Raw genomic sequence first — 24,200 nt, 5'->3', positions numbered from 1 at the left:
CATTGATGCTATTAAATTTTAGTGATGGAAAGGTTGAAGGAGAAGGGAGATAGAGGGTGGCCATGTGTCATATCTCAAGTGGGGTTGGGCTTAATGAAGATTTTACTTGTTGTTAGCATTTACAGAACTTTATAAAAATCGTCTGTACCCTCAAAATTTAACTCCTTTATATATTTTTTAATTATTATAAAATAACAAAATCTTAATAGATGGTGCCACATATAATTTTATTTATTTATTATGATTAATAATTCAAAAGTGATTTTTAAAATAAAATCTCATAACAGCCAGGAAAGTTATGCAACTCATTGCTAGATTTTTTACTCACTTATCACCGAGTAAGAAAGTAAATGCCAAACAGAGTTGCTGTGCACTTCACATGATGTGGGGGTTAATGTCACACAAATAATTTAATTTTCATTATTTACAAAAGCAAAGGTTTTTAAACCATTTACTCTAGTAGTGATACTCTGGAAAAGGATTTCCTTTTGGGGATTAAATAAAAAAAAGCATGGATTTTTTGGGAGGTTTGCTTAAAAAAAACAAAACAATGACAAAATGTTGAAGTTAAATACACAGTAAACTTACCAAAATAGATAACAAAAAAAACTTTAATAAATTTACTTTAAGATTGAGTATTGTAACAGATCATAATCTCAAAGACTAAGAAGAAAAAACTCATTATAGAGTTTAGTTTAGTTTATTATTAGGCTACAGTTTGAAAAAATGGTACACCTATAAATTTTCAGTATTGTCCATCTGTCTTTAATCTTGAGCATGGAGTAGGTAGATAAAAACAAGACCTGATATGGAAACCATAGGGGAGGAGGCCCCAATTAACTATATATCAACTTCTGATGCAAACCAGAAATCATGTTATTTCAATTCAAAAATTTTCCCCTGAAAGGAGTTAGCAATAGTCATGTCAGTCATCTATGTAATGGATGTACTGTACAGCAGTAAAATATATGCTCTCCACCTAGGTGGTTAGGTTAGTGACATCTGAACACAACATGCAACATGAGATATTGGGATAAAACAGAAAAGCATCCATTGTTTTTACAGTGCAAAAATGAATAAAGTCAAATTTTTATCATAAATTTTTTATCAGTTTTTAGTTGCATTTTTTAAATTTGATATATCATAATTACTTTAAGATATATTTAAGTTAATATTTATAAATCCAAAAGTGAAAATAGAATATTAACTGTAAACTAATTTCAAATATACATAATTATTCTGTGATGGATGTAGTAATGAATTTATAAAAATCTGCTAATTATTGTTGCTTAATATTTATAAAAGCATTAAAATTTATCAACTACATGTTAATTTAATATTTTCAGAATTGCAATCATAATACTGAAGGAAGACAATGTGAAAGATGTAAACGTGGCTTTTATGGAGATGCCAGGAGAGGTACTGTAGATGATTGTCAACGATGTCCTTGTCCTTTGATTACACCTTCAAATCAGTAAGTATCTCAATAATTAATACTCATATTTTTTCTTCTGTTCAATTGCATATATATTTATAAGAGGGTTAGATAAAACAATTATTTTACATGCAGCCTGAGGAATTCTTGGGTTGAAGGATTTCCATCAGAATGGTAAAATTCTAGGAAATAAGAAACAGAATACATTGAGGATAAATTTTAAGTATTTGTTTGAATATTGAATATAATGCTGAATCTAAAATTTTAAATGCTTTTAGGTTTTCACCAACATGTAGATTGGAATCTGATGGACAAATTACATGTGATGCTTGCCCAATTGGATATGAGGGCCGACGCTGCGAAAGATGTGCTCCTGGTTATGAAGGAAATCCAAATGTTCCTGGTGGCAGTTGTAGAATAAGAGGTCAGAACTAATTTTGAAATAGTTTTAAAATTTTAGATTATTTAATGCTAATTAACAACTTTAGCAGTTTGTTTGTTTTTGTTATTATTAAATCTCTCTTTTTTTATCATTGTTATTCATTCTTTAGATTTTCTTTGATTAATAAAAATGAGATTTAGCTGATTTTTATTTTAGAATTTTTGAATCAATGCTTTTGACTGTTTAAACAACTATTTTCAGATTCAAAACTAAAACATACTAAAATAAATAATAAATAGTTGTTAATTTATTTCTACATATATATTAAACTCTCTCTCTGATAATAATTATATGTTATAGGATTACTCAATTAACATAAGTGTATTAGTCACTGATTTGAAATAATTTTGAAAAATAAAGATTAAAGTTCTTTTTGTTTGTCTACATAACTTCAGAGATGCCAACTACTACGGATTTTTTATAGCTTTTAAGAAATCATGTGTAAATTACAGACTTACGGTAATCCTGTTAAACTAAGGAATGATCTTTTTATACTCTCAAATAATGTGCTAATGAAATAACATGAATACTTAGTGCTTTGTCTGCATAGAATACCAGAATGCCAAATCTTAAACCAATTGGGATATTCATACCAGTAACTTGGAAGCACTGGAAATACTTGGCTTTCTGTTAAAAATTGTTCTTGTGCATGACCAAGTTGCATAGTTGTGCTAAACCTCTCAAAAAATGACTCATGCCTTTTGTCTTTGTAATTGGATTTGCTGGAAAAGTCTAAGAAGAATGACTTTATAGTCTGTGCATGACATAGATAAAATGGTGGATTTTGTCAGTTACAGCGGAACTTCGCTTAATTAGCACCTCTCATAACGAGCAAAACAAATTGTAAAAAAATGACTCACTTAACAAGCAATTTTTCTGTGACAAAAGAAAATAAACCTGCAACAAGTTGCTCAACTTTCTCAGCAACATTTAAAATTTTGGTGGTGCCATTTGTTGTCATATTTTATTTTAAAAACTTTTTAAGCTTTTTGTCATTTTATAATAGTTAAAAATATAATTTAGATGGTAAGGATGAGTTTTATAAAAAATTGTAAATGCTAATAACGAGTAAAATTGTCATTAAGTCAAATCTTACTGGAGATACACTTGACCCTCATTCCTTTGACCTGAAATTAATCACCAAAATTTATAGCATCAATCCTCCTAATAAACAAACCTCCCTGCAAAATTTCAGAAACTTTCAACAAAAAGCACAGGAGTTATTAAACTTCAAACAGGGTGAACAAAATCATGTCCCCCCACACTATATCCATACATAAAGAAAAAACTCTTGTATATTGATGACTGTCTTCTCAGATTGGCATCTCTGTAATTTTAAATTAAATCAAACTATTATGCCATAATACAGTCAAACCTGTTTTTATGCGCTCTTTTTATGTGCGATTTTTATTTGTGCGATTTTTTTAATGCGAATTTTTAATTTGTGCGGTATAGTTGGCGACTAGTCTCGTGCGATTCATCATGTCTTACGTTGACTTATTATAGCTAAATAAACTTATTATAGCATAAATGCACTTATTATAGTAATATTATTGCATGAATATGCGAAAAATGAAATAATTTACTTTTTAAGTCAACAAAACACCACCTGGACAAAAATATGTAAAACAGACGATAGACCAGACGATGCAGTCAAGTGCTGACATCTGTTGTCAATAAATTCTATTTCGTACGGTTTTGAGTTATTTTCTATGTGAGACTTTTTTTATGCGGTCCCTGTTGACCGCATAAAAAAAATATTTTTTAATTGTGTTGCGAAAACTATTATTTACAGCCATTCGTGAAGTTTTGTGAGATTTTTTATGCGTTTTTTTTAATGCGGTCCCTATCCCCCGCATAAAAACAGGTTTGACTGTACTTAACTGGTATCTTGCTAATATAATTTATATAGCATTTATTTATTTGTATATTTTAAAAAATACATATATGTATATTTATAATTAATTTCAGATATTAAATTGACTTTATTGTATATTTAGGAGGAATTCAGTGCAATACTATTGGCAGTTTAACTTCAGAGCCAAGTCCTTCAACTGGACTTTGCCAGTGTAAGGTATTGAAGTATAAAGTATTTAATATTTTTATAGTGCATTTATTATAATGACTTTTTTGTTTTAATTTTACTAATGAATTCCATTATCAGTTATTTGTGTTAATTTATTAACTAAAAATACTTATTAATAACCTTTGTTATAAAATCTCACAAAAGAAAGAACAAACAAATTATTTGCCACTTATATCTATGCAGATTAAAAATTATAATTACTGTAGTTATTTAACATTAACTTATTTATTTAATCACCATGGATTTTCCCCAAGATGTGGGATACAAACAAAGAGTAAAATTTATAAAAACAGAATACAAAAAATACAACTTTAATTATTGTAATTACATTAAATTCACTTTGAAAAAGTTTTATAAAAACTACTATATAACAGTGCAAATTTATTTAAATAAATTGAATAAGTTTCACAGAAAAAGTGGGGAGCTCTGTCTTTAAGGTAAAATAGTGAGATAAATACAAAATGCAGAATTCACTTATAAATAATCAAAAACTTAGTTCAAACGAAGAAAACTTTAAACAGAAATTTCCAACTTCTCTCAGACAATCTTCACTATAAGCAGCAATTAGCCAAGGTGCCACCTATATTACACAAAAAATTTATGAATCTCACTTACAGCTTTAAGAGTTTTTGGTTTTGTAAGAGATAACACCTATGATCTCTAGAAATCTCAGATACAAAAAATATTTATAGCAAAATATTCTTAGTATGAGACCTGAAATATTCACATTTTAGCCAGTAGGTGTAAAGACAATTTAACTGTGTCTCATCAGCACATAAATTACAAATGACACTGTTCAAATTTCTAACTGCATGAAACTTGCAAACTGTTACACCTGACCTGTATCATAGAACATAAAACATTATGAGAAACTCTATTATAAACAGTGATCAAAAAATGACACACATATATATCATTGTATCGTGAATTACATTTACTGTTATCTGTTTTATAATTAAAGTTGTAATTATAATCAATCCCTTTTTTTATCACATTGTTTATTCATTTTATAGATTCCTGAAATTCTGTAAAATGAACAAAAGTAAAATATTACAAAATATTTTTACAACTAATTTACTAATTTACAAAAACATTTATTTACTTCATTATTATTATATTGATTGATACTGGTGCCTAGTACTATGTTGGACCAAGGTTAAGGCCTAGCTAAAGAAAAATTGTTACAGATAAATACTATGGTTATGTTTGTGTATATAAGAATTTTCTATGTGGCATGTGTTTAGTGAGCTGCTTTCTGTAATGTTCTGTATTCACTGTAGTGAAAACCCAATGTTTCTATACTTTTGTGTAGTGTATGTAGTATGACACTTGTTCAAGAAAAGCCTAATAGGCTTGATAAGTAAAAGCCTATTAGGATTTTCAAGAGTATCACAAAGTATTACACATACAGCAATCATACTACAAATACACTCCTCAGACAGTCATAGAAAAATATACATCTATAATATACACACACACACACACACACACATTCTGTATATTACAGATTGTGTGTATCAGTACAGCGGTTACAAACTTTCAGGAGAGATAGAGTACACATAGACGATGGGAAATCACATAGCAGTGCATGGTCGGAAATGCTTTCCTGGTGTGAAACTCAAATAAAAAATGAAAAGAATGAAAAACAGTACTTAACAAACATTTTTGAACCAGAAATGGTCTTCTTCAGATGAATTTTATTTGAGTTTCACACCGATAACAGGCTTTAGCACCCCAGTGTTGTTTATTGTAGAAATCAAGAGCATATATTTTAACCCTTTCCCGGCCAGGGTACCGATCTATCGTTACTCTATTCGTTTAGCAAAACGGCCAGGGTACCGATTGATCGTTACCCTGTTAACAATCGATTTTTATAAAATTTATCGACAACAGATGTCAGCACTTGACGGCATCGTCTTGTTTATCGTTCATTCTACATATTTTTGTCCAGGTGGTGTTTTGTCGACTTAAAAAATTTTAATTATCGGTTATTTTTTCTTAATTTTTCATTTTCTGATAATTTTTTATTTTATTTTTAGCATATTCATGCAATAATATTGCTATAATAAGTTGATTTATGCTATAATAAGTTTATTCAGCTATAATATGTTAATATATCGTAAATATTTAAGTTATGACCTTCAGTTCAGATATTTTATATATTTTTTTTAATTTTTAATTTTTAATTTTTTTTTAAATCTAAAATATTAGCAAATGTTACATCTATTGCTATTGGTAATCGTATGTTTATTACAAAAATATATAGTCTTGTTCGATATGAAATGAATAAAATATATTAGTTAATTATGTTAGATGAAAGCAAAATAAAGTTCAGATTTCAAACAAATGTTTAATATAATGTGCGATAATTTCACAACGAATAAACGTACGTGCATAAATGTAATATCAAACTGTACAGAACAATATTCTACGTCATTCTGGCTCAGTGACAATAAGAATAAAGTAACCAGACAATGTTAATTTTGACAAAAAGTAACAAATTTTCAAGTTTGAATGTCAATTATCATATATTATTTTTTTTTTCTCATAAATTTTTCAAACAAACTTTATTGAAAAATGTCGTATTTAAAACTAACTATATTGATAAATATATGTGATTTTTTTCATATGAATCAAATAATAATTTAATTTTTGGTGAATTTTTAAAATAATATTGCCTGATTTACCTATTTTGACCTTGGCCGTTTTACAAAATAAGGGGGCGTGGCAGACGGCAAGGAAAGGGTTAAATTAAATAAATTAAAAATTGCAGCCTGCCATTGTGATGGCACAATAATTTTGTTGATTTTTAGTATTGAGTTTAATCTTGCCAGCTGTTTTGAAACACCAAAAAAAGCAAAAGAAGACTGGAAAAAATTAATCAAAATTCTGAAACCAGGTGACCTAAGTTGTGATTTTATTATTATTATTATTATTATTATTTCAGTCACTAAACCTTGACCTTTAATAGGACTCTTCAAACTATAAAAATATATAAACAGAACATTGTTGGGAGAAACGTGAGAGGAATAGTGACAAGTTGAAATATGATGTGTTTATTTGTGCTTTTATATCATGTTACATAAAAATATTCACAGCTAATACTATCAATATACAAATTTTACAATTTATACATATCATATATAAATTGTATATAAATATTTATAAAGTGAAAATTTCAAAAATTTAATCATTTGTTACTTTTTCACTTTTTTAGCCATACGTTACTGGTTCAAGATGTGATCAATGCAGACCAAATACATTTTATCTTCACCGTGAATCTCCATTTGGATGTCTTGATTGCTTTTGTATGGGTGTGACAAAGGCTTGTGGAAGCAGTACGTGGCACAGAGATCAGGTAGAAAGATTTTTTTATTTATAACAATAACATTAATTAATTAGATACTGTATATGTATTTCATAAAGTCTTAGTTTTGTTATATTTTATTTATAATTTTAGGAGTGTATGCTCCTTCTATCTTAAGCATACCTCAAAAATCAAAAATGAAACTAACTTTATGCCAAGCTGCTCAGTCTGAAATCATCATTCTAATTTCAATTGTATAATAAAATTAAAACTGAATTAATCATAAATAAGTAAAAGTTAACAATCAGAATTGTCGTGTGTGACCATTGAGTTTAGGCATGCTTGAAAATAAAGATGCTGTTCCTTAGTACACTCTAGTGTCGTCTTAATTCTCTACATGTTAATTATGCATTAATGCCTGCAATATAACCATAGGATAGATGTCACAAAAATAGTCAGTTTTACATAGATTGCAATGCTCCTTCAGTATGATTTTTTATTCCTTTTGAATAAGTTTATCATCTTAATATTGAATATATTTGTGAATTTTTGTATTAATAAAATTTCATAATTAAATATCATATAATATATATATATTAAAAGAGCTCTCTGAATTCATTATTAAAAGAAACTTTCTCCATTGAAGATCAAATATTTAATTTTCTTTTTATCAATAGGAAACAAGATTCAGATAATCAATAATGATTAATAACATCTAAGCTAAAACACTAAAATATCTTAAGTTAAGCTTAAAATATATTTTAAATAAAATCATCTTTGAGATGTGTATTGGAAAGCTGACAGACTTGTAAATAACACTATATTCCATTGACAAACAAATGTAAATGATCTGTCAGCATGACTTTTGCATCCATGTGTCGGCCAGTCTTCAAATTCCAGCAATGAGTTGCATAACTTTCCAAGAAAAAATTTTAAATAGTGGTGGTATCATCTGTTATGATATTTTATTTTAAAAACTTTTTATATAATTTATTATTATAAAATGACAAAAAGGTTAATTTTGAGGATAGAGACAAGTTTCATAAAAAGTTGTAAATACTAATAACAAATACTCGTAACATCTTCATAAAGTTTGACCCAACTCACGATATGACATGTAACATGATATAAATAACAAAGTACAAATTATTTTATATCAGGTAAATCACAACAAGATTGAGATATTTTATCCTGTCAAGAAAACTTCTTAACATAAAAAGTAAAATAATTTCAGTTATTTTTTGATATTGAAAAATTGTTACAAATTATATGCAGCAGCTTATAATCTGCACCATGGAAGTCAGAAGGAATTTTTTAATACATAATATACAGGTTATTATGGTGGTAATAACAAAAATAAAAAAATATTTTAAAAGATAAACTGCAAAATATTAAACAGAGCTTAAGTAATAAATTTTTTATTTATTTTTCTTTAATCAAGTCTTTTTATATTAAAAATATAGTTTTCAATGTTATATATTTTTTTTTTAAAGTCAAATGATATATTGATTTTGAAATGATATATATTTTTTTTAAAGTCAAATGATTGTTGGATTAGATCAGGCTATATTACTACTGTTGTTAATCTGGCAATTGTTTGACTTTAATATAACTATCAAGCTTAGAGATGCTTATATTTGTATTTTATTTTTGTACTTTTTTAGGAATATTTAAGACCATCAACTGGATACACTGGGGTCATTTTGACTAATAATATGAGAACTTACAGTATTGACCATAACTTACAGATTGATTTTAGGACAAGAGCATTAACATTTAGAAATTTTGGTTTGCATCCAATTCAAACATATTTTTGGCAACTACCTTCACAATTCCTTGGTGATAAGGTAAATTATAAGATAAAATTAAGAATAAATTAAATATTGACTAAACAGATATTAGAATTTTTTCTTTACAATCTGATATTAAACACTTTATTAGGTCACAGCTTATGGGGGAAAACTTAATTTTACGATTGCATATCAGTCTGGACTTCGTTCTGAAGCAAATACTGATCCTGATGTAGAACTTATGGTAATATATTTGTTTTGATTTTCTACAACATTTTTGAAAGTATGATAGAAGTTGTATTGCCAAAGGCAAAAGGCTCTGTTTCCAAAAACTTGCATGCTTGTTATGTCATTAGAGATACCATACACAGGCATTCTGTAAATATATTGTTAAGTTTAACCATATTCAAGTTTTCTTTCTAGTGAAGTCAGATAAAATTTACTTTCTTAAAATTTAATTTAAAAACAAATTTAATTTTTAAAAGTTCAAAACATAAACTGTGAAAAATGTTGGTTTGTTTGAGTTTTGTTTTAAATAAATTGAAATTAATACTTTTATATCATGTCTAATCAGGGAAATGGAATATTTTTAATATATCGACATCATCATCGTATCAGAGAAGGTGAGCCTCAATCAATATCAATACCTATGTATGAGGTATGTGTTTATAAGCATTAATATATTTGTTATATTGATATATACATATTAAACAAAAACATATCTATTATATAGAATTCTTGGCTAAGATCAGATGGCCAACCAGTTCCCAGAGAACTTTTTCTGATGGCATTAGCAGATTTAGATAGAATGCTAATTAAAGCAACACATACAACAGAAACAAATGCTGCTAGGTAGGTAACTACTTATTATATTTGATGAGACTGTCATAAGTTTTCAATAGTTTCTACTTAAAAAGAATCATAAGTTTAAGACAAGATTTTTATACAAACAAAATTCATGTAAGCATTGCTTTCAAGAACAAAAAAATTATTATAGGCTTATAAGTTAAATGTAGAATAAATATTTTAAAAATAAATGACTAAAATTCCTGCTGTTTTCCATTTCTTAGTTCACATTTTCAAAAATACATGTAAAATTTTGTATTCCTGCAATAACAAAAATTTGATATTTTATTTTTTAAAATGGAAAACAAATAGTAAGCCAAAATGAATATTTCAAGGGCAAAATAAGCTTTTTAGTTTTCTGAAAACAGAAATTTTACATAGTTATAAATCATCTTTAGTATTACATAAAATAATTTTTTCCTTGAGATTTAGTAAATCAGATAAATTTAGTATTTTAATTAATCAATGTAAATAAACCTTGTGTATAACATTTGAGCATAATAAAATTTTTATTAGTTTTTGTTTTAGAGTCATTACTTAAAATTAAAACCTTTTCTAAAGTAAATTTTATTATTTCAGTTTGATTGAAGTCTCAATGGATATTGCAGTTAATCGTCCGACTGGACAAGAAAGAGCATTTGCGGTAGAAGACTGTCGTTGTCCTATTGGCTATACAGGATTATCCTGTGAAGATTGTGCTGCAGGATATACTCGTTCAGGAGCAGGATTATATTTAGGTCTTTGTGAAGCTTGTTTTTGCAATGGTCACTCTAGTGATTGTGATCCAGAAACTGGTGTCTGTAAGGTTAGTATTATTAGAAATTAAATAAAATTAGATAAAAAATAATAACAACTCAAGATATAGGTGAAAAAAATCTCTAATTGCTTTGAGTTATCAGCTGAATATATATTATATATATACAATATAAAAATATGATAGTATGTGTATGTACACACATACAATCATTTTATAAGGAGATGTCTATTAATTATTTGTACAGTTTTTGAATCACGTTTTTAACCTTCTCCCTCCCTGTTGTGAACAATGATGTGCTTTTGACAAACCTCTTCCTCTAATTACATTTACAATAGCTTATGGATCTTTGACATTGTAAGAATGACCTTAAGTTCTGAAAATAGTTTATTCATGTAACTAGTAAATAGGCTTATAAGATCCCATTTGTATCTTACTGATACCACTAAAAAAAGTCTTTAGACAATGCCTTGACTCCTTCCCTCATTGTCATTTGCAATAATGTACTTTTCATGACTCTCTCCCTCCTGTTAAACAGTACATATAATTAATGGACAGCCCCTAGCACAACAGTTACAGATTTTGCAACAGATTTCAAATTCATCCAAAGCAGACCAACAGTCAGTGATACAATTTCTTTTGGTTCCAGCCCTGCAGAGATTCATTGATGGATGATGGCAATTTAAAGATGCCCGTGTGTCCAAAATGAGGAGGCACAGGATTATTAGAAATGCCCCCCACAAGCATCTCCATAAATTGAAATAATTCATCAATGAATAAATATTTACAGGGCTCTGGAACATTCCACTAATAAAAATTGTATCATTGTCTATTATTCTATTTTGAATGAATTTGGAATCTGTTGCACCATCACTGGACTATGATTGAACTTGAATGGATTTAGTACTGTTAGATGTCCGTGTTTAACAACAACTCAATGATAGTGTTCGCGAGAGCACAAGATCTTGTCCCGTTTTTTTAAATGAAAATCTCTGTTTTTATATAGTTGTGTCTTTTCTCTCTCTGTGCAGTCTGTAAAGTTTGCAACTGCTTTGTGATTCGTGTAAATAACTTCAATAAAGTTTTTTTGAAGACATTGCTGGTATGTGTAATTTGTCATCCTATCCTGCACTGTGAACAGATGAATTATTGTTAGCATATCGAAACTGAAGTTAATGACAAAAGATCTTAACCTTAACAAGTACGTGGTGTGAAATCTGTAACTAGAAAAATTAACAATTACTACTGCCACTTAAGAGAATTGTAGTTTCAAAACAATTGTCATACTCTATAGTTAATGTTACACAATATAGATGTTAAAACATAAGATGCTGTTGATAAATGACATCCACAGTAGAGGAGAGAGAGGGGTTACAACAAGTTGGACGAGGAGGAGGGTTGAGCTTCAGTAGACATCTATTTATTTCATTAAATTTTATACAGTTTATGCATTTTATTGTAATTAAATTTTTTGTTGTTTCATTTTTACTTATGGTATCTATCATTCATATAAAGTGATAAAGGTTTTAAGGAGGTTTGAGTTTTGTTGGACATCTGAAGAGGGGTTAACAGAAACTTGGAAAAGAGGGAGTAAAAATTTCAAGAAAAATGTGGACATAATTTATAGACAGCCTCTAACACCATAAATGGGAATTTTTTTTATTGTATCTCTCATATTTGAATGCTACGGTGTATTTGTTTTTTTCTATTGCAAACTCCAATAAGAAATTCTTGGTTTTTTAATTTTACTTTAATAAAAGAGAAGAAAATTTAATGTTAATTATTATTTTAATTACAATTTTATAGAATTGTCAACACAATACAGTTGGAGATTTCTGTGAAGAATGTGCACCTGATTATGTTGGTGATGCATCTGGTGGAACTCCTGATGATTGCCAGCAAGCAATTGGTAATTCTATTTATCATTTGATTTAAACCAAAAAACTGAGGGTTTTTTTATTTTTTTGGTCTATTCCTTACCTATCTTATCTTAAGTAAAATATGCTGTTATGAATATTTTTAACTTTTTAAGATTGCATAAAAATAAACATTTTTATGCATTTATTTTTATGCTGTTAATACTCAATATACATAATAGCATTAAATTTTACTTTTTCAAACTTTTATGTAAAAATAAACTTATAATAAAGATCAAATAACTAAAATCTCCTTGATGACAAAATAATTTTCCAATGAATTAATCTTAATTATCCTTTTATCCTGTTAAATATGAAATTGTAGTAACATATCTGACATCATGAGAGAAAATTATTATGTAACAGACATTATTATTGTGTTAGAATTGATTGGGATCTGATAGAATAACTGAAATATTTTCACTAATTCTGATATGTAACCCTGGTTGGTCCAACTGTATTTCACTTTAACATATAAAGTAAAATATTAAATAATAAAATTATATATATTCATTAACTTTCATTTAATTCTAATTTATTATTGTTGTTATAAAATTTTAATGTTAAGCATATATCTTTTTATATTGTTTAAAACCTATATATATAATAATGATTATATGTATATCAGTATCTTAAAGTAATATATGCTATAAACAGATGCCATCGAAACTACATAGACAATTATTATATTAACTAACTGTTTATAAAATTTCTTAATGTTTAATAATATAATCACATAGCTTAACTTCACCTAATTGAAATTCTGCAATAAATATACAGAACTTTAATTAAATAGTTTTAGTTCTTTTTTTAAGTACTTCATTTAGATACTTATGATATTTACGCATAATACTAGTATAATGCTGTATTAAAATATACAATTTTTTCAGAACCAACATGTCAATGTGATGCTCGTGGAAGTTTGGAATCAGTCTGTGACTTTCGAAATAATTGTCCTTGCAAGGTCAGATATAATACTTTAAAATAAACAAAATTTCATTTTATATTTGGATATTCTTTATAAAAATTAAAATCCATAAACTCTATTTTTAGTTTAATGTCAAGCAATTGTCAGATTACAATGGACTATATTAATGCTACTAATTACTACAGTAATATTGCCCAATGTAATCCAACAATCATTTGGTATTAATATAACAAATATCTTTTGAATATTAGTTATTGCTATTTTAGAAATATTAGATAAATTTTAATGATTATTATTACTATGTAGCCAAGTAGGAAACATTCCACCACTAATACAATAATCAAATGATAAGTTATGATCTGATAAATCTGGCATTGACTAATGAAATATACAAATATAAAGTATTTTTATATTAGCCAAGTTATGGCTTGATGAATCTGGCATTATCATTTGATTATTGTATTGTTAGTGGAATGTATCCTATGTGATTAATACTGGTGTATGGCTTTTTCTGTAGCTCTGCCTTGACCTAGCATGGCTACAGAAAAAGCTATACACCAGTATTAATCACAATTAAATCTTCTGTGTTTCAGAATTTCCTGATTATATGCAATGTTTAGTATGCTGCTTTCTGTAATGTGATAAATAAGTATGCTGTTTTGAAGCTTTAATGTTTCTAGATTTTTGTGTAGTGTCCGATCTTTAGTGTGGGCTAGTGTTTGTGTAATATAAAAATGAAAAGTTCTATTACTGGTATTTAAAGGTTAATGAAAACTCTGATTTTTGGCCTTCACCAAGGCCTGCCTCAGGATTTTTAACAAAACAGAATTCCAAAATGGAATCTAGAATGATAATATTTGAAAAATCAATTTTTAAAATTTTGAATATCTCATAACATAAGTCAAATTCATATGGTAGATGGTCATACATTTATGATTTTTAGTCTATCTACCATATGAATTTGGCTTACATTGTGAGGTATTTGAAATTTTAAAAATTTGTTTTTTGAATATTATTGTTCTAGATTCCATTGTGGAATTCTGTTTCATTAAAAAACCTGAAGCAGGCCTTGGTGAAAGCTGAAAACATTCAGAGTTTTTGTTAAAGTTCTATTACTGTTACAAAAAATCTTTAAAAAGGTTCTTCTAAGACAATACATACAAATGTGTCTTTATTCCAATCCAGTCCTTTCAAATGCACATTTGAGGAATTAACAATTTCAGAATCTTTTTAAAGATTTTTTTGTAATGATTAATTCGTCCTGGCCATATATTTTTACCAAATTCTGTTACTGGTACAGTGGAACCTCGCTTAACGAGCACCTCGCACAAGTATTTCGCATAACGAGCAAAACAAATTGTAAAAAATTGCCTCGCTTAACGAGTGATGTTTCGCATAACGAGTGATGAGGAGAAGGGAAGTCCTAAATTGTGCACATGTGGCATGCTCCATCAGTCTGTGTTTAGCACTCGTTCCGCTAGCATCTTACTGTTGCTTGCGGTCACATATTTTTCCAAACTTGAGTTCACACATATTACTTATAAACGTCAACAACCATAGCCTGTTATATAATAAACATGCCAAACGATATGCCAAATTCTTGGGTCATTAAATTTAATGACAGATTCCAAATTAAATTTGAGAAATGTCTGAACTAAAAATTAACTATTTATAATTATTAAATTTAATACGAGATGGAAACCTAACTTTCTACCTCATGTCAAATTAATTAATTTCTAATATTTAATTATAGCCTTTACATAACCCAAGAATTTGGCATATTGTTTGGAGTGTTTATCAAACATATTGGCTGTGATTTTTTTTTTTTTTTTTTGTTTTGTTTCTGCAAATTGAATTCTCATTCCAGGATGGTTTGTTCCACGTTAGAAGAAAAGATGATGATGATTAACACTCCTTAACCGTGTATATTGTATAATTTTTTTTGAATAAACGTTATATGTGAAACATTCGAGAATTTTTTTGGCATGGAACGCATTATCGTATTTTACGTTAATTTCTATGGGAAAAATTGTTTCGCTTAACGAGTGTTTTGCATTACAAGTAAGACTCTGGAACGAATTATGCTCGTTAAGCGAGGTTCCACTGTATTTAAAGGTTTTGTTTTTATTTGATTGCTCCAGTAATTTGAAAAGGTGATAGTTATAATATTGTTCTGTGCATTGATGTTCTGTTGCAACTTGTTTGATATGTTCAAGTATTGTGTATGGAATAAAAAAATTTCAGAAAAATACATACACATATAATATATATGGTACATACACACAAACACACACATGTATGTATGTAAGTAATATAACTAATGAAAATACTTCCACACCTAAAATCCAGTGAGAAGAATGAAAACATTTATTGAAGAACAAACGTTTTCAACTTTTATAAAGACCATCTTCAGGTTCTACTGGTAGAACACAAATTGAACAAAAACAAAATTTAGATAGTGTTTCTTGTTTGAAAAAAAATCCAATAAATTTGTATGGCACATGAACTCACATCATTTGTATTAGTCTGAGATTCAACCAATTGTATAGATTCCTAGATGATGTAGGTGGCTTGATATAAGAGCCTAAATATTAATCAAATGTGAATTAATTAAATTTTCCGAACAGCTATATGTAATTTGTTATAGATTTTAAGGACTTATCATACCATAGTTTTCAATTCGACAGCTCACCGAGATTTTATTAAACCAATATGTACATTTTGAGCAGTGAAACTAGGAAATGGGTACCAATTGTGAATTAATGTTTAGTGTTAAATGCAAATTGGAAAATTGTAACCAACTGAGGAAGAGTATATGGTTGGAATGTATATATTGATTTAATAAAATCTCAGTAAGCTTATCACACTGCAGTTTTCAATTGGAAAGTCCTTAAAATTTATAGCAAATTACATATAGCTGTTCAGAAGATTTATTACTATATTGGACAAAAAGCAAATAAATATAAATATGTTAAATTTTAAATTCACAAAATAAAAATTTGTTTAAAAAAATTGAACCAAAAGTTCTAAGTTTGATAAATTTGTTCACAAATCTGACTTCTCGTAGTCAGCAATGAAATGATATGTGGATGTAAATGATGATTTACTTTTAATTTAATACAGAAAATATATTTTATTGCATTTTTGCCTAATTTTTGTATAAATACAGGGTGGGACAGAGAAATGGGAGATTTTTAAAGTTGATTTTTCTGGATATTTGTGGGGTGGCCCACAAATACCCATAATTTGATACTCATTGATACTGTGTTTTCGAGAGTATAACATTCAGTGATCATGAACCAATGACCCATGTGTTTGATATTAAGACATATTATAAAAATAATGATTGTATAATGGCTATTTAACAGTTACTTTATTGCCAGTTCAATATCCATTGAAATAATCTAGACATGTCATTATGACATGGATTAAAAACTTTGAGGAAATTGTTCTACACTAAAAATGAAACCTCTGGGTACAGCAAGAACTGTACATACCCTAGAAAATATAGTGAATGTGAGGGCTGCCCTTGATCATAATCCATGGGTCTCTGCATGCTCTCTTGAAGTTTGACATTTTTGATGCAAGAATTAACTAGATTTCTTTTTGTTAATGATCAGACATGGTTCCAATAAGATGCAGCAATAGCTCACATATCCATGACTACTATAAGACAGTTGTTTCCATCATGTCATCTCCTAGCATGGTGACATTTTTTGACCCACAAAATTTCCTGATGTATTTGTGATTGCCATGTTGTTGTTTTTTCCCCCCTTTTCTTTCTTTCTTTGTGGGGATATTTGAAAAGCAAGGTGTACATTAACCTCCCACACAATATTGCTGAGCTCAAACTCAGCACTAGATAGAAGAAATAGCCAGAATTAAATTGGAAATGTTGCAGCATGTAATGGTTGACACGTGCTAAGAATACGTGAATGTCTGCTTAGAGATGCAGGTCACCTCAAAGATGTCATTTTCAAAAATAAAATGTTTTTTTATTACCTTTAAACTGATATATTTGTAATTTCTTAAATAAATTATTTCACTGAGTTATTGAGCTTTTTATAATCTTCCATTTCTCTGCCCTGCATATTGGTTTATTGCTAATTTAAAATTTTTCTAAGCTGAATAGATTAGTAGTAGTTCCTAATGGTTACCATTAATCTTTTGCTTCCAAGAAATGGAAGATAATTTTGATTATGCCCCCTGACTCAGAGCCATATGAAAATGCAGTTAATAAATATATATTAAAATAACAAATTCATTAATTTATTTCCAGTAATTAATTTTAAATTCTGGAACTAAAATATTTAAATTATTTCAGACACATGTGAGAGGAAGAAATTGCAATCGTTGTAAGGAAGGCTATTTTAATTTAGAAGCAAAAAATCCAGAAGGTTGTCTAACTTGCTTTTGTTTTGGAGTCACTCAGCAGTGCAGTAGCAGCTCTTATTATAGAGATCAGGTAAAGATATTGATGCCTACCAAAATGTTTAAATGCTTATTTTGCCTAAATTTCTTTAATTTTATAGATTTATATGAGACTTGATGACTCAGGTGATCCATATCACCATAATTTCCAACTCACTAATCGTTATAGAGCAAAAACTATAACTGAAGGCATCACACTAAATTCTGCTCAAAATGAAGTTAGTTATTCCTCATTTTCTCAAAGTCCAGAAAAAGAAGAAACATTATATTGGTCTCTACCAGCCATATTTTTAGGAAACAAGGTATATTTTAATGATAAACTATATTTTGTTAATGTCAATTTTAAGTTTTATTTATATGTAATTTTTTTTTAATATAAAAGCTAACATCTTATGGAGGCAAACTACGCTTCACTCAGCAATATATAGCTGGTGATACTGATGGTGAATATCCTGATGCTGATGTTGAAATTACTGTAAGTATGAAATTAATATTTTCTTTATCTTTTTACATTTGTTCATATTTAAATTCATATTTCATGCTATTAATTTATAACAAAATTATTTTCAGTTTGATATTTTTGCATTCTGTACCAAAACAAACAACTTATTTTTGAAGTTTCTGTGCAATTATTATTTTATGGCAAAGTTTTCATGATTTTATAGTTGTAAATTAAACATATGTCAAGCAAAAAAGATAGTAAAATCTATTAAAATTAAAGATAGATGATGTAAACTACATTTAGGGTTTAAATAAAAATGTTTGATGCTTCTATCTTTTAAATTATTATGTTAGTGGTTTATAATTTTAAACGTATCATATTACAGCACCATGCTGGACAGTTTGGAAATTTGTTTCTTAACCTGTAATGCCTAGAGTAATATTTTAGTTGACAAAATGGAAATACATTTATTTGATTGTGGGTGCTTGCACTGGTCATTTTTTAAATCAAGGCAACTAATAGATTGTAGCATGTCTATCTTTCAGGCAATGAAGCTTTTGCTTTTAAAAATAGAAAAAAGGAAATTCAGTTGGTCATAGAGCATTAAAGATTGTTTAGTTGCTAAACACTAAACAGTCATTTAATGTGCTAATTTTTGTATATGGAGGAAAAATTTAAAAATTACTGGTTATATACTGGTAAACCGGTAATAAAAAAAGTTTGTAAATTTGCAACCCCTCATCAGTGGTTTGATCCAAAATCCATTTGATAAATTTATGCCTTTACAATGGGTTTTTTTATTTTAAAAGTTTAGAAACTTTTTGGACAAATCTCTCATATATTCAATGTATTATATTTAAAAGAAAATTTATGAAGGAAACAAATATCATTTTTTATCATCTCTTTGTTAAACTGGTTCTTGAAATGTTTAGATAGTCTTCACTATATGATAGTTATTTTATTCTATAATATACAAAAATTTTAAAAAAGATTAAATACTGAAAATATTTGAATTTTCCTTGAATTTTTTACATAAAAATAATTTAATTTTTATGTTATCTTACATTGATTTTTCAATTTTGGCATACTGACAGTATTATATTCAGAAATATATTTTTATAGGGTTATGGCATTACAATATTTTATGTAAATAATGCAACTTTAAAACCCATGGAAAGTAGAACATTTGAAATTGAAATGAAAGAGGTAAACCATCATTAAAGTCTTCAATTTTGAATTTAATCACAATTCATATTAATTGATATTTCTTTTTAATAAGAATAATTGGCAAAGAGTAGATTCACGTGGGCCGACATCTGCTACTAGAGAAGATTTTATGAGAGTGTTAGCAAATGTTGAAGCACTTTTGATTCGTGCATCATTCCATTCAAAGATGCAGCAGACTATGTTACGGAACGTAATACTTGATACAGCAGTTCCTCAGGATTCTGGCCAAGGTCTTGCTGTTGAAGTTGAACAGTGTGTTTGTCCACCAGGTTACATAGGATTATCATGTGAGGTATATAGTTTCATATAATTTAGACTTTATGCAAAGAATAGTTGTATTAAGAAGTTTTTCTTTATAGCTTTTAATTGATACTAATTTAATTTGTTTTTGCTATAGGAATGTGCTCCAGAATATATCAGAGATACAGCTGGTCCTGGTTTAGGTCGTTGCACTCGATGTAACTGCAACGGACATTCGGAATCATGCGATGCTAATACAGGAAGATGTATTGTAAGTTTGTTTTGAATACTAATAGAAAAAAAAATGTTTAGATAAATTTTCTTTTATTCAATTATATAGAAACGCCATGTCATTCAATAATTTAAACATCCGAAAAAACAGATCAAGTTCTTTATATAGTTTACATCCATGGGTTATCTATGGAAATTTTAAAGCAGATGTAGGTTATGCAATGGGATGAGTTACCATGGGTTATATACAGATTTTAAATTCCAATCACTTGTTAAAATTGATTCATACCATGCAACTGGTCACTGGCAGGTAACATCCACCAAGTCAACAATTATCTATTCACATGTTTGTAAGAAATGACACTTGTGTTTAACTATGGTGTCTACTGTTTTTACTATAATGACCTATTTCTATGGACTAAGATTTAATTTTTTAATAAATAATTGAGATACAGATTAAATATAAGAAGCTGAAAATAAATAAATACTGTATAAAAAATTTACTTATGATTAGAAAACCTTTAAAAAAACAATTTTGAGTTTATTAATAATAAACTCAAAATTGAGACAGAAGCTTTTTCGAATGTCCGTTGCAGCTTTTCTTCTGTCTAATAAACTAAAATTAATAAACTCAATTTTTGAGTTTATTAATAATAAACTCAAAATTGTTTTGTTTAATTTTTTTCTATTATTATTACTGAACAAAGGAAATTAGTCATAAAATAAAACAATAAATCTTATTTATTTTTATACTTTATGAACTGTCCCAATTATGTAAACAAACACCTGCAATCAAATTACAGGGGTGGCCAGTGAATACAAGGGTGAATTTCTCAATAGCTATTTTCCTGTCAAGACTAAGTACCATACCAAACACGAAGCATCTTGAAATGCACGTTAGCAAAGACCTTCTAAATTGCATACCAGTAATTATCTTGCTTTTTACAATTGCCCCAGAGGTGCAAATTATATAAAGGTTTAATTTTTGCTCTTGCAATATACATTTTCTCAGGTTATCTGTCCAAAATGGTAAATGCTGATTTTAAATTGCAATAATGAACTCAAACAGCTTTTCCCCTGTTAGTTTTATTAACGCCCTTCAACATCCATTGTAAAATACTAGACTTACACAGAATAGGAAATATAGCCCAATTAGGAAAACATTTCCTAATCAGGTTGGCTGTTAATAAAACTAACAGACAACAACCAGATATGAAGCAAATTCAAGAAACAGCTTTTCTTCTGTCTAAACCCTCAGAGATCATTATTAGAAAATATGAAAAATCCTTTTACACTACAGAGATATTCATCTACCATTGTGATTTTTCTTGAAACCACATATGTATATACCTTGCTTTTAGATTTATTCAATTCCTTTGCTGTGCATCAATCCACTATAATTATTATTAAACACTCCTACTTAAACTTTCGCCTTGAAAGCTGATAAATTTCAGTTAATTCCCTCTGTATACAATGCTATTTCAGGCTGTCAGGTTTATTGTATATTAACTCATTTTTTTATTGCTATAAAACAATTTTAATGATTAAAATAATTGTATAAATTTCTCAGCTTGACAGTTTAATATTTTTTTGTTTATACACAACAATACTGCCAACATATTGTCAACTGAATTCGCACCAAAGATTACCATTTTACTTTATCTTTTGAAATAAATTTAATAGCTGAGTAATTAACTCTCCAATCCATGTCACATTGGATTTTATTAATATTAAAATTATTTTCTATATTTTTTCAAAGTTTATTTTAGCATTTATTATTATTATCAGCTTATTATTTATTTATTTTTGATTGCAATATTTACAATGGATTAAATCATCCAATGCCAGATTATTTAGGCTATATTTTGATTAAGTATTAATAATTAATGTAAAATAATTTGTTATAAAGGTAGTATGTTAGACCACTGTTTAGTACTAATATTAAATTTAATAATAATTCCAATAAATTTTGAATTATTAGAACAAGATAGCAGTCTAACTTAGATTGCTATCTTCCTACTTTCATAATAAATTATCTTACATTTAATTGGTCAAAATACACCCTGAATAATAGTCTTGTATTTAACTATTTATTATAGAATATTCAGGCATTGTTACTTATATATATGTCACCTGTGTGAAATTATGGTAGTTTAAACTTGAAATAGTTTTGACTTAAATAGTACAATCTTTTTCCTTTCTTCTTTCTCATTGGGCTGCAATTTTAAAAATTGTAGACCTATAAATTCCCATTGTTGTATCTTTCCCTAATCTCAAACAGTGTTAGATAAATGAAATTCGACTAGATATGGAAAGCTTAGGGCAGGAGGCCCCGATTAACTATATACAAACTTCCAATGCAAACCAGAATTCACATTATTTCAATTAAAAAATTTTCTTTTGAAAGGAGTTAGGTAGGTGACCAGCATGACTCCATTGATAACGGAAAAGTATGATGTACAGTACAGGGGCAAGACACTACAGTACTAATGTGAAGTATTTTAAATTCAATAAATTAAAAATTGCAGCCTGGCATTGTTATGATGTCACAATAAGTAATTGCTCATTCTTTTTTTAATAACTACTATCCAAATTTTATCAATGACTCCTTTACTGTTTTTCTATATACTTCAGTATTATCTGAAATTATCTGAAAATAAGTAGAGAGATATCTTTTTACCTCATCTCTAAACTTTTAAAATCAGTCCCATGCCATTTTTATAAATATCCTTGAGAAAGTCATCTATCAAACAAGCAATTATTTATTGTGACATCATCACAATGTCGGGCTGCAATTTTTAATCATAATTTAAATTAAATACATTAAAAATGTGTTCTCTCCACCTCAAATTAGTAGTGGCTTGCCTCTGCACATCATACTTTTCCTTTAACAATAAAGTTATGCTTTCAGGGTAAAATTTTTCACTTTAAATAACATGACTTCCGATTTGCATTGGAAGTTCTAGAAATTGCTGTAAAAAAAAGCAAGTAAACCAACAGAAAGGCTGTTAGAAATGCCTTAGGGGACAAAACACTAACACCTCGTAACTGATTGTCTAAATGTAAAAAAAGAAATGTAACACCTGATGAGGGGTGCAAGTTAGACCAAAAGATTGCACCCGAAATGCATGGTAAAATAAAGAATAACGAAGATAAAACCCAGTAGTCTTTGTCTCTGATGAAATGCGGTCCAGATAAAATAACAATGGTTGAACTTATCGTACTTAACTGTGAAGTTTCACCAATTATTTTTAAGAAAGAAAAATCTTTTTTAAAGAAATTGAATTTTAAACAATTAAAAAATTACTAACTCTGTTATCACTCCTAACAGAGGAGATCAAATCAGTATCCCTACTATCTTCTAACAATAAAATTGTCTCAATATAGTAAAAATTTTATCTGCATTCTGTTTGTTGATGTTTTAGTAGCACATATTAATCAAAATTTTTAAATTGTTCAAATATGTTGACCACCTATCTATTGACATACCATATAATCTATGCCAGACATTTGTGTTAATGTTGACATGACTATGGCATAGATCAATGAATAAGATCAAATGGCTTCTTATTGTTTAGTGCTAAGAAAAACAAATCTAAATATCTAATAATCTAATAAATGTAGCCATATGGCATTATGTTATCTGGCAGAATTGTTTGGTATTAGCTAAGAAAAACAATCGTATGACAAAAAAAATTGCATTACGTAATCTGGAAATAATTATATATAGTCCACACATTCCTGTCTGTCAAATAACTGGTTTCACAACCATAAAAAGTCTGAAATTCAGAGAAAAGATTATTAGAATGTTTGGTTGGAAAAAAAATGCCAAATACTAAAAAAAAGAATTAGGACTGGAGATGAATTTTATTATTTAGAGGCATGCTGAATATGCTCAAAAAATTGCTGTGAAAAACACTTACCATCCAGTGTGCTAAGATAAACAGGCTTTTAGTATGGAGAATAATTTCAACAAATTATTTCTTCAGAAAAATAAGAGAATATTTTCATGAGTTTATATTTCAATTGTTTTATTGTCTGGTACCATAGCTTATTTTTCAGTCTTGTTTTAGATGACAACTACTAAACTATTTACATCTATTTTCTATGAATATGATCATGTTT

General features: G+C 28.1%; 1 protein-coding gene across 1 annotated transcript in view; it reads left to right on the top strand.

Moving 5' to 3' along the window:
• Positions 1–24,200, top strand: part of trol (terribly reduced optic lobes) — a 160,193-nt gene that overhangs the window by 98,840 nt on the left and 37,153 nt on the right. Inside the window, 17 exon segments of the mRNA XM_067271538.1 lie at positions 1,347–1,474; positions 1,714–1,859; positions 3,878–3,951; positions 7,181–7,321; positions 8,935–9,117; positions 9,212–9,304; positions 9,635–9,718; positions 9,794–9,912; positions 10,486–10,711; positions 12,467–12,569; positions 13,467–13,540; positions 17,829–17,969; positions 18,037–18,237; positions 18,318–18,410; positions 19,500–19,583; positions 19,657–19,896; positions 20,002–20,115. Coding sequence (XP_067127639.1) covers positions 1,347–1,474; positions 1,714–1,859; positions 3,878–3,951; positions 7,181–7,321; positions 8,935–9,117; positions 9,212–9,304; positions 9,635–9,718; positions 9,794–9,912; positions 10,486–10,711; positions 12,467–12,569; positions 13,467–13,540; positions 17,829–17,969; positions 18,037–18,237; positions 18,318–18,410; positions 19,500–19,583; positions 19,657–19,896; positions 20,002–20,115 — 2,244 coding nt within the window.

Source organism: Centruroides vittatus, unplaced genomic scaffold (genome assembly GCF_030686945.1).
Source record: "Centruroides vittatus isolate TY-2023 unplaced genomic scaffold, ASM3068694v2 contig_4, whole genome shotgun sequence".
Lineage (NCBI taxonomy): Eukaryota > Metazoa > Arthropoda > Arachnida > Scorpiones > Buthidae > Centruroides > Centruroides vittatus.
Note: the sequence above shows the minus strand (reverse complement) of the source record. Positions and strands in the feature narration are given on the sequence as shown.